Here is a 12,257-nt window from a genome sequence, read left to right on the forward strand (position 1 = left end):
AGAAAGCATATTAGAGCTCTGAGAACACAGAGACATAAAAATATGATAAAATTAATGGAATGGAATAACCAAAACCGAAAGAGATGATCCCATGGGAGGCAATCTCTATTTCAAGAGTGCCTAAGTAATAAATGAAATAAGAGAAAATGAATGGCACATAACAACATGAGACTGTACTCACGGGTCATTGGACTTTGGTATCAAAGTGCCTAGTTCTTTAATACGGTCATTGATGTTAAATCTCCTCCTTCGTTCAACTTCAAGGGAAAAAAAGAGAAATATTTATTAGGAATAAAATAACATAATCACTTAGGACATCTCATTAAGATTCTCTGTTATAGTGGAAAGATTTCTGGACTAGTAGTCAAGAGGACTGGAATCTGAGACTTAGCCCTGCCATTACATGAGCTTGGGCAAGTAATGAAGGGTTAAGACTGGATGTACTCAATGGTCTTTCCAACCCTAATGACCTATGTGAATCTAAAGACATTCATATACATCAAAAGAAGTATTCAGGGGTGGCTAGGTGATGCAGTGAGTAGAGCGTTGGCCCAGGAGTCAGGAGGACCTGAGTTTGGTTCAGGCCTCAGACACTTAATACCCACACAAAAATACTAGCTATGTAACCTTGGGCAAGTTACTTAACCCCAATTGCCCTCCAAAAAGGCAAAAAAAGAAAAAAGAAGTATTCAGTCCCTCTATCTACTGCACCATGCTCCTCCACACTGGTGTGTGTATGTCTATATATACGTGTGTGTATGTGTATGCACACATACACACACATATACACATATGTATATATATATACATGAGTGTATATGTGTATATATATAGTCAGTCCCTCTATTACCATATTCCTCAATGCCCATTTTATGTATATAAATATACACAAACACACATGTACGCGTGCACATATACATACCTGTATATACATGTACGCATATGTCTGAATATACACTCGTGTGTATAAAACACATGTGTACGGACTTGAGGGCCCTTTGAGTTGTAAAAACATTCAAAAGCAAGTGAAGTTTTTTTTTTCAATGTAATATATGTGTATATACTATGTATATAACTATATATGTATAGTTTATATATGAGATGAATTATTCACATTTATTAGCAATTTATTTGCAGGACCCTGAGTAAATAATTTAGCCTCTAAATGACCCGTCAACTCTCTAAAACTCTAAGATGCACAAGAGGTGCCATTCTGCATTGATGAAGGGAGGTTCCTCACCAAGAGCTCCCTCCTTCAGTGTAATCACATGAAAGAGCAAAGAAAATTCCTGTCTTATTTGCAGAAGTGGGAGAAAATGAAGAACAGAAATGTTTTATTTAGATGGTCACAATTAGAATCTATTTAGTACCATTTAAAATTTGATTAACCAGAGGGGAAAAAAGCAATTTATATGATAACGTTATTATATATTTAAAAGGAATAGTAAGTCATACATAATAGATTTGCAGTTTCATGTGCAATCATCTTTTTTTTAATTACACTGTTATGGAAATGCTTGTTTTATTCCATAACTTAAAAATAAAATATAAATTTTTTCAAAAAAAGTTTTGATTAACCAGAAGGCTCAAAGAATTAGACTATTTTAATTAACTATTTAAAAAAAATAACTGAAAGTTAATCAGAAACCCCTCTTTGTTCAAATGGTGTTGAAAAATATTTCTAAACTATATGAGTCATCTATTGAATAGTACTAAACATCTATTGAATGGTACTAATCTTTCCTTAATGGCTGAGGATCTCAGAGTACCTTATAGTCATCACTCTGAAAGCACCTATTCCCAGTGTATGGGGTGGTAGTTGTAAAATCTATATCACACTATACCTGGAAGTTATTTTTTGAAAATCTCTTCCCTAGATCTCCTTCCCACCTGCCACCCCCACAATCTGTCCCCCTTATCCTAAACTACAGAAACAGATTAATAAAATAAATTCCCAGAGAAGATGGTGTCCGATGTTCTCTCTAGCTCTGGTCTATGATGCTATGAAGATTACTGGGTTCATTAAAGAAGGTTTCCTAATTTCTCATAAGTTGCACATGTTTTTTAAGTTTCAGTTCTCAATTAGGTTAAATAACACTCTTCAAAGACTCTTGAGATTTTTACTTTTTCATATTAATTTCTAACTATGAGACAAGATTTTGAGAATACGATATACATGATTTTAATATGATCAAGTTTACCCTTTCCTGTCAATACTGAATATTTATCTAGTAAAGAATTTACTTCAGACTTCAAAGGCTATACCATTTGGGCAAGTCTCCATTTCATTTAAAAGGAGCCTTCTATGATGAGCTCTATTGTCTAATTTATCTAGTTATTTGTACACTTTTAAAAAAGGAGAAAAAAAAACAAATTTAAGTTGCTTTCAGAGGGTTTTAGAGGTCTTCAAGTCCTCTATTTTACAGACTGGGAAAATTAAGGCCTTGAATCACATGTTGCACATGCCGCAGAACTGAGACTAGAATCCAGGTTTTGGTCTGCCCCACAACGCTTCCCTCATTTATGAAAGTAAAAATAAGGCTATTGAAAGAGTAATTGTTGGAAGAGATGATCCATGGCTCTGTAACAAATATAGTGTTAAAATCAATTGACATCAGGGCGGCCAGGTGGCTCAGCGAGTAAGAGCACTGGCCCCAGAGTCGGGATGACCTGGGGATCAAATCTGGGCTCAGATACTTAGCACCACACCCAGAAATAACTGGCTGTGTAACCTTGAGCAAGTAACTTAACCCCAACTGCTTTAAAAAAAAATCAATTTACATCCTTATTATAGTCTTATTTTAAAATCACTGATCTAGGTAGAAAGTGAAAGTAGCCCCACCCCTGACCTGTCCTTTCACCAAGATGGCCTGCTATATATAGAAATGGAGATTCTAATATCTATTTTGGTAACAAACTGCTGGGTAAACAACATTTTTTGTTTGCTTTTTGGAGGGAGGAAGGCAAGGCAATTGGGGTTAAGTGACTTACCCAAGGTCACACAGCTAGTAAGTGTGTCAAATGTCTGAGGCTGAATTTGAACTCAAGGCCAGTGCTCTATTCACTGTACCACCTAGCCACCCCAATAAACAACATTTTAATTAAGTAATTGGGGATCAATCTTCCCTCTCCACAAAAAACTACAAACAAGAAAATAACTAGGAAAGGAAGTTGGTCTAACAAAGACTGGTTTGAAGGTAGGAGAGGAAAATAAGCGTGTTCTTCATTTTTTCTAAACAACGAACTTCTTTCATGGGGATTTTTTTGTTAATAATCACTTTAGTACTATGAAAGACATTCATTTTCTTCCCAAACTCCAGTAACATTTTGTAACCAAGGGGCAAGCATTATTTCAATCATGCAGTTGACTTAAAAATGAACAAAACCAACTTACTTAAGTTGTGATTGTCCTTTTTTTGTCTCTCTTTGGCCAATGCCCTTGCTTCTGATTCTGTAGGAAAAATACACGCTGTGCACGTGAATGAAGTAATTAGATATTGGAAATGCTCAAGGAACAAAATGCAATTTGAAAAACATTGAATCTTCTAAATGAGTGGATGTGAATCTCCCTAATATGAAGGAAAAAAAAAGAAATAGCATATCCACATTCCTATCACCAATGAGATTAATTTATCATGATTCTGGATTTACTTTGTATTTTCAAGTTGTTTCCCTTGAGTAGAATGTAAGCTGCTTGAGGGTAGGGACTGTTTTTATTATCTTTGTATGCAGGGTTTAGTACAGTGCCTGGTATACTCTAAGTGCTAAATAAACCTTTGCTGAATTGAATTGAATACATTTGTTCAATCTGAATGAATTGTTCCCAAAAGTTGAATGAATCCTCATTGAATTGAAGTGGATTCAATTAAAATTATTAAGATGAGACAGTAAGATAAGAAAAGCCACAGCTAAAACTAATTTACTTCAATACCTGAAGGATCTGTGATTTCATCAGCATCAGTACTCACTAAGCTCTTAGGTGTATAACGTAAAGCTATGAAATGCTTAAAGGTCTATATAAACTATATTAATTAGAGAACAACTCTGTAAGTTGACATGGAAGAAAAAAATCAAGATCTGGTGACCAGTGTCCTGGTGAGGAGCCTCTCTCTTCTTAGGCTGGTCCTTGGACAACAGACAGCAATGAAATTCATCTCTGGGCCCACGTTCAAACTGTTCTGAGCTTTGAAGGGTGTGGCTAGAGCTTAGGATCCAATGAGAGGACCCGGAGAACCCAGAGGCACCTAAACACCACAGTGAAGCATTGGAGTAGAATCTTAGTGGAGGTAAAAATGAAACTTCACAATGTAGGATGATTTTCATAATGGTTCTCTGAAGAGCATTAAAGATCAAGGTATGTCACCAATACATTAGGAGACTGACCAAAGGTCAAATGGAAATTCCAGTCATTATAACACTTCTCTAAACCCTATTAATTCTATTCCTAGGATACTGGGCTTTGACCTCCTGCTCAGGCCTTCCATGCCATGTCTTGGCCAGGCCACCTACGTTCTGGCTATTGTCTTTCCTTCCTCATCACTATCCTTTGGACACCAGACTTTGATAAGTGAGCTTCTGCCTTATCTTGTCCACAAGTAGGCTTTCTTCCCCCCCAGTCTGCTCCCTGCCCCACTTCCAGGCTATGACAACATCAGGCTGCTTGCCATTTCCTTCATCTCTAATCTTTTCCTCTTCCCTTTATATGCAATATTCCCCCATTTAGGACATAAGCACCTTGAGAAGAGGGGCTGCTCTCTTGCTGGATTATATCTGTAACCCTAGCCCTTAGCCTAGTACCTGACACATGATATATAATAGTTTAATAAATGCTTGAGATAGCAATCAATTGATCGGCGCAAAAACTATCACACTCACATTATAATTAAATTACAGGGGGCATTCATTAGACATACCACATCTTTTGTGACTAATTCATAAAAATGAACTTTACTATATACTTTGGGATAACTGTTTGCATTTCAAGGACAAAGTGACTTCCTATAACATGGATCTTGTTTTCTATGGTTTTACAAAGGGCTTTCTTAACGATGAGGGGGTAGGTATTTGAGGTAGGTATTATTATTCTCATTTTATGGATGGGAAAACTGAGGTGATATGGTATACTAGAAATAACAGTACCAGAATAAAGTTCTTATCCTACTACTTTCTGTGGATGTTGAGTTGTTTCTGACTCTCCATGACCCCGTTTGGGGTTTTCTTGGCAGAGATACTGGAGTGGTTTTCCGTTTCCTTTTCCAGCTCATTGTACAGATGAGAAAACTGAAGCAAATGGCTTTAAGTGACTTGCTCAAGGTCACGCAGTTAGTAAGTATCTGAGGCCAGATTCGAACTCAGGAAGATAGTCTTCCTGACGCCAGTCCAGGCACTCTATCAACTGCCACCTAGCTGCCCCTTCCTACTTCCTACCATGTAATTTTTAGCCTCAGTGTATTGGTGGAATAGAGATAATGTTACCTCCCATGTGGGACAACTGTGAGGAAAATGTCAATTTTAATAGACCTACAACTACACAGTTCTACATAGTTTTATCTCTAGGGTCTTCTATATAGCATCATACGATATAGCTGCATCTATATATTATCACCTATAGATACAACTATATATGTGACATATCTATATGACAGAGAGTACATACTATATAGTATTACAATCATTCCACTTTTTTGCCTGTAATAGAATCACCTTCTCCCAAGTTCAAATCAAAGGTCTACACACTGAGTGCACTTTTTTGTTGTTTTTGCTTCGAACATCATCTAAATTCTGAATTCCTTCCATTACGAATTATACTTCTTAAATTCATCCTTTTTTGTTTAATTTTTATAGAATTTAGTTTGCAGGCTGCTCAAATGACAAAGTATTCAAACCACATCTACTTTACAGTATCCCAGTTTTTAGGAAGTGGAAATTTGAAATCTACTTCCAAAAGTCCATATACTCAACAGAAGTGACTCTCTTTTTTTACAACGCTACATGTTGCTTTCCATTACAATTTTAAGTTTTGATACCATATTTAGGCACAGGATAATTCTGGAATACAAGCCTGAGGTGGTTTCTGCACTTCCAGAAATTTTTAATCCAAATAATTGATAATATACTCTCCTCAGTTTTCTGGAAACACACACACACTCACACATATTTGTCATTTCTACCTTCATAATATCTCTTACACATGTACCCCTTCTCTCCACCAACATACACCTGGACTATTGCTATCACTGCTGGTTCATCTCCTTGATTCCAAACTCTCCTCTCTCCAATCCATTCTCCATTCAGGTAATAAACAGATCTTCCTAAAGAGAAGGTCTGACCATGCTATGCCCACTACTCAATAGACTCTAACGGTTCCACATTACCTTCCAGGATCAAATATAAAATTCTATATGGTTTTTCATGCACTTCATAATCTAACCTCTTCCTATATTTTCAGGCTTCTTACACTTTCCTCCTCTCCACAGCTACAATCCAATGACATTGCCTTTCTTGCTAATTTCCTAAACAGGACACTCCATTTCCTGACTTTATGCCTTTGCATTAGCCATTCCCCATGCCTGACTGTCTTTTCCTTCCTCATCACTACTTCCTGGATTCCCTAACTTTCTTCAAGGCTCAGATCAAATCTCCTCTCTCCCTCCCATTCTCCTCAACCCCATTCTTCACAGTTTGAAGGATCAGTCCCTACCCTGCTGCATTAAAGGAAATCACAATAAAGTAAACAACTGTCTCAACATCTCCCCATATCTATCTCTTTCTCTTGTAATAAATCTCTTGCACATGGTATAACAAGAAAACCTAAGATCTCCAAAGAGATAAAGAAATTTGTTCCCACTATTATTCTTAAAGCTGAAACATTGTGTTGCAAGTGAAATGTAGAATTTAACCACCAGAGGAAATGAAATCAATTTGCCAATACCCACAAAGACTCTGTTCTCCAAAGTAGAATTTATTGAGCACTGTTAGAAAATCCAAAGCACTGGACTAGGCACATTTGGGGGATATAAAATAAATCATAGTTTCCACCCTCAATCAAATTGCAATTTACTCAGGGGAATGAAATATGCACACATAAAACAACTAGAGAACAAAACAACATCTCTGAAATTTCTTCTGTTATTACATTGGTGAAGGCATGTGTACTGAATGATCCGAATGGGATGGATTTAATCAGAGATTTATAAGAGAAAGTATTTTGAGTCAGAGCTGGAAAAGAATGGCCACTAGTGGAAGAAAAGTAAGAAAATCTCAGGAACAAAGCAGCATCTAGAGCATGATGGCAACAGACAGAAGGCACATTGATTTAGCAGGACTAGACAGAATAGCCACATTTGAAAGATGGCAAATTTTAATATAAGTCAATTTTCCAAATGGATGCTGAGAACAAAAAGGAAATGAGCCCAAAACTGATAACTTTTAATGAATAAATACATGACATCAAGAAATACAGTGAAATGACTATTTACCTGTGAGTTCCCTTTTGATGTTGGGAAGGTTGGCTGGACAGGAGTTGCTGATTGCCAGCCCGGGAGGTGGCATGCCTTGGTTGCCATAAAGGTCAATCAAGTTTCCAGAAACAGGTAACTGTGGGAGGAGAAACCCCAAAATAATTAATTCCCAAGGAGGTTCTGATCTACACAGAAAGAACAGATATCTCATGTAACATCAATTTTAAAGTATCATTAGTAAAACATTATCTGTGCTTTTATTTTTAAAAATCTGGAATATTTATCCTCTCATCTACCCACATTACCAAAAGAAAGGATGCGTTCCCTTTGCCCAGTTTTACAGACCTTCTTGGTTTGTAAAGCTGTGTGGTAAGTCAAGCATACGTGTTACAATGAAGATCAGAATCTGATCATAGTCACCCATGTCAGGTTATTAAGAGAAATGGAACTAAAGGCATTAGTTTAAAAGTAATTTACATAACATAATGCAAGCTGCTTCTTTGGAAGATATTGCTTTTTCCTTTCAATACATTCTAAAACATCCTCTTCTAACAGAAACACAGAGTTGGTTTCTTTTCAGGCCACAAGAGGGAGCCCATTGACTCTTGTAAAAGAACTAAAAATTGGCTGAATAGGAAGGAGGAAACAAAGAAGGGGAAGAGAGGGAGAGAGGCAAGCAGAGAGGAAGGAAGAAGGAAGGAAGGAAGGAAAGAAGGAAAGGAAGGAAGGAAGGAAGGAAGGAAGGAAGGAAGGAAGGAAGGAAGGAAGGAAGGAAGGAAGGAAGGAAGGAAGGAAGGAAGGAAGGAAGGAAGGGAGGGAGGGAGGAAGTAAAACATTAAGACCCTAAAACATCTCATTTTTTAAAAAAGAGAGTTTCCAATTTCTTCTGAATTTGGCATCTCTAAGGAAATTGCTTCCCCACTCTGTCTTGACAGCCATAACTTTTAATTATGTGCATCTACAGAATTAATTCATTATAATGATTTTATTCTCTTGTATTGCTTTTAGTGATGAAAACAGTCTAATAATGATTATCATTATCATCATAACATTATTATAGTGTCATCATTATATAGTGGATAATCATCTCATAATTATGAAGACTGGGCTCAAGTCCTGCCCCTCCCTCATACCAGGTGTATGAACTTGGGCAAATCACTTAACTTCTTAGTACCCCCAGGCAACCTTCTATCACTAGAAGGTGGAGAGCAGGTTCTAATCTGCATGGTTGGAGAGAATTTCCTCACTGGGAGCACCCTATCCCCAATGAAGTCACCCTAAGATGTGATGGTAAATGTTTAAAAACTGGATCTCCAAAAAACAAAAACAAAGACATACTTTTAAATTTAAATGTATATGATAAACATTTTCCTCCTCACTTTCTTAAGTTTAGACAATCACCAATTACTCAGGCCCTAATCTGTCGCCTTTGTGATTTCCAAAGCATAAATGCTGACACTGCAAATTGGGCCCCTTCAAGCTGGTTCCAGCTCATCCCTGTCTGGTTCCAAACCAATGAATAATAGCAGCTTACATTTATAGAGTGTTTTAAGATTTGTGAGACACATTAGCTACATGATCTCATTTGATACTCATAACAATCTTATGATATTGATGCTATTATTATCCCCATTTTACAGCTGAAGAAAATGAGGTTTGGCTGCCAAGTCTGGCACTCCACTCCACAATGCTGTGCTGCTTCAGAAAGCACCGTAGTTCTTGGGGTTTACACAGAGCCCACTCCTGCACCCAACAAAAGTTCTGAATAAATTCAACCACAAACAAAATATTTCCTATAGTCTATTTCAACTATAGATTGTTTATATTTTTTAACTTAATTCAGTTAATTTTGAGAACTCTTATCAGACCACAAAGCTGTGTTATGGGGCATATACTGTACTTTATTCTAAATTGTCATATTTAATCAATAAAATTAATTAAGGACCTATTATGTCCTAGGCACTGTGATAATGGCCATGCCTCTGAGTAACATGCTGGAATGAAAGAAAGAACTGTCTAGTATTCCGAAGCTAACAACAAAATGATAGCCGCACTTAATCCCACACAGCACAAGGGCTACTTTAAGAAACTCTAAATACAGAGCTTGGAGAAAAAGAGGTAATCAATTAAATATCAAGTTTTGCAGATTCCTGAAGGGTTTTCCTATGAAAGAACTGGACTCATTCTACCCCAAAATCCCAGTAGAATCAATGAGCTGAAATTACAGGAAGGCAGTTCAGGGCTCAATACAAGGACACTCCTCAACAATCGGAGAAATCTGAAAACTGGATGGTTTCCCCAGCAGGTAGGGAGCTGCCTATGACTGGAGATCTTCAGGGAGACAGGTGAGGTGGTCTAGGTATAGATGAAGTACATCAGTCAGGAAACCGTGCCTCACTTTCAACATCTATAAAATGAGAGAACTGAATTCGATGGTGCCTAAGGTTCCTTCCAGCTTGAGATCTATTGTCCTACAATCTTTGAAGTCCCTTCCAGTTCTAGGATTGTACAACTACTTCAAAGTGCTTATATACATCCATATGCTGGGCCAAAGGGCAAAATTTCAAATTACTTTGTAATTTATATACAACCTAGCTCTCATTTTCTGAAACACACTAAAAAATAAAAATAAAATAGGACAACTCAATATAAGTATTGTGAAATAGGAGAAGGATGAACCCTACCAGGGAACTTGTACTATGATTTCCACAGAAGTATAAAGAAAGAATGTGAACAGGGGAAAAAATTATCATATCAAATGTTTCAGATAAGTATTTGGTATCACATATGTACACATTTTTATTTTATGTGTGGATATCTAATATATGTATAAAATTTTGATTATATGCATATATAACATGTGTACAAAACTATTATATGTATAAAATAATATATTAATAAATTTTATTACATGTGTACACATATACATACCCATAATAAAAAATTTTGTACTTCTATTATAATGATAAAATATATAAGACCAAAAGCTACTCCCCGATAGATAAGTAGTCAAAGAAAATAGATACATGTCCCAAGATCAATGACAAAAAGAAAGTCTCCACAGACCCCAAAATAATTAGAGCATCACTTTTAATGGCCCAAAGAATGGGAAACAAAATTAGATGTTCATCAAGTGGGAAAATGGCTAAACAAAGAGTGGTAGAGGAATGTAATCAAGTATTACTGTGCTATCAGAAATGATAAATAGGATGAACACAGAGAAACACAGACTTAAATGAACTGATACAAAGGGGAGTAACACAGAACCAGGAAAATAATAAATGTGACAACAATAAGGGAAAGTGGAAAGAATGACCAAAAACCAACTGAAGATGAATGGTGCCAAGTAACACTGAAAAAGCACTGACCCAAAAAAGAGATAGGAGCCATTTCTCCCCCTCCCCTACCCCCAGTGCCTTTGCAGAAGCAGGAGGTCCACGAGTGTGGAACGAACCTAGCTGATGTTTTCGTTTGTATTTTTTAGTGAATTGATCAGTTTTAGGATGGTTTGTTTTCTCTAAAAAATGTTTAATTTCTTTTTTTTCACTTGTTACATAGAATGGTTCTCTGGGAGGGGTAGAGGAGCAATATGGGGAAAATTCAGAAAGACAAAAAATTTAGTGAAACAAAAGATATAAATAAAAATTATTTTAAAAAACATTTAACATACTAGCTCTAATAGTAGAGTATGGTGAAGAGAGAATATACATGGAACGCCACACTCTCCTAGAACCCAGGGAAAAAAGGCAAAGATCCATTCAGACTTATTCCTTATATGGGGAAGGAATGGATCTTTTTTCCAATGTCTTTTCTCATATTCTGCTTCAATTTTTTTTCAGATTTTTATGATACTATGTTATGAAAATGTTTGATTTTATCTATGATATATATAATCCATATACACGTGTATATACATACACAAACACACACACACACACACACACTGTACCTGCCCAATTAAGCATACTTTGACTAAGGGACTTCAGGAAAAATTAAGAAAACAAACAAATAAACAAAAACCAACCACTACTCTCTTCCTTTTCTGCAGTTCTCCCATTAAATGATTCGTTTCACATGGGATGCTTTTTCAGAGTCAACCTTGACCTTTCCCATTCAACTGTGACCTTGCTTTATTAGTTCTAACCTCTTTGCTAAAATTTGCTAAATAAGTTTGGATTTTTAAATGCAGACATCCACAAGAATGTGGAGTCCGTCATCTGAAAATCAGCAACAACATCTGGCATCTCTTTTCCAATTTCCAAAGCTCCCTTTTCTCTTCTTCCAAAAGGAGGCGGCAAAGAGGGTCAGCTGGGCCAAGAAGGGATAAAGGTAGTTCGCAGCACCAAGGTCTTTGATGGGCAGGGTGTGCTCAAGGAGATGTATTCCCACATCGGCACCGTGAGATGCACGAAAGTGAAGTCAGTCTAGCAAGACAGGTTGCTTTATGCTTTATGGAAGCTTGTAAGCTCTTTCATGAATATTCCCTGTGGCTACTACTACTAAATTCTGAGCTCTAGGACAGGGATATGCCATCCATTTACATGGCAATAAATTGCTTAAGCCAGGGGCTAATGCAATACCCTGCACCCAAAGGCAGCTAAGGAGGGGATGACATAGTCAGGAAGATCTGAGTTCAAATTTGGCCTCGGACACTTACTATGTGTGATCCTAGGCAAATTAATCAGCCTCTGAGGGACTACAAGCAACTTTTAAAGACTGTAAGTCACAGATGAGGACCTGATTAACACCAGCACAGGGAATTTCTTGCAATGATGACACCAAGGTCTAGAACAACTA

At 36.9% G+C, this 12,257-nt stretch overlaps 1 protein-coding gene across 15 annotated transcripts in view; it reads right to left on the reverse strand.

Annotated features, from left to right (window-relative positions):
• Nucleotides 1-12,257, reverse strand: part of MITF (melanocyte inducing transcription factor) — a 271,770-nt gene that overhangs the window by 12,899 nt on the left and 246,614 nt on the right. For 8 of the 15 annotated variants that reach the window (XM_069084117.1, XM_069084116.1, XM_069084124.1 and 5 more), the window contains 3 exons: nucleotides 7,479-7,596; nucleotides 3,395-3,469; nucleotides 182-257 (listed from right to left, as the gene is read on the reverse strand). In XM_069084117.1, the coding sequence (XP_068940218.1) occupies nucleotides 182-257; nucleotides 3,395-3,469; nucleotides 7,479-7,596 (269 nt within the window). The remainder of the gene's footprint in view (nucleotides 1-181; nucleotides 258-3,394; nucleotides 3,470-7,478; nucleotides 7,597-12,257) is intronic. The other 7 variants (XM_069084126.1, XM_069084125.1, XM_069084120.1 and 4 more) reach the window with 1 other exon arrangement.

The sequence above is a fragment of the Petaurus breviceps genome, unplaced genomic scaffold (assembly GCF_028583685.1).
Source record: "Petaurus breviceps papuanus isolate PSGF00001 unplaced genomic scaffold, PetGlider_PUasm1.0 174, whole genome shotgun sequence".
Taxonomy (NCBI): Eukaryota; Metazoa; Chordata; class Mammalia; order Diprotodontia; family Petauridae; genus Petaurus; species Petaurus breviceps.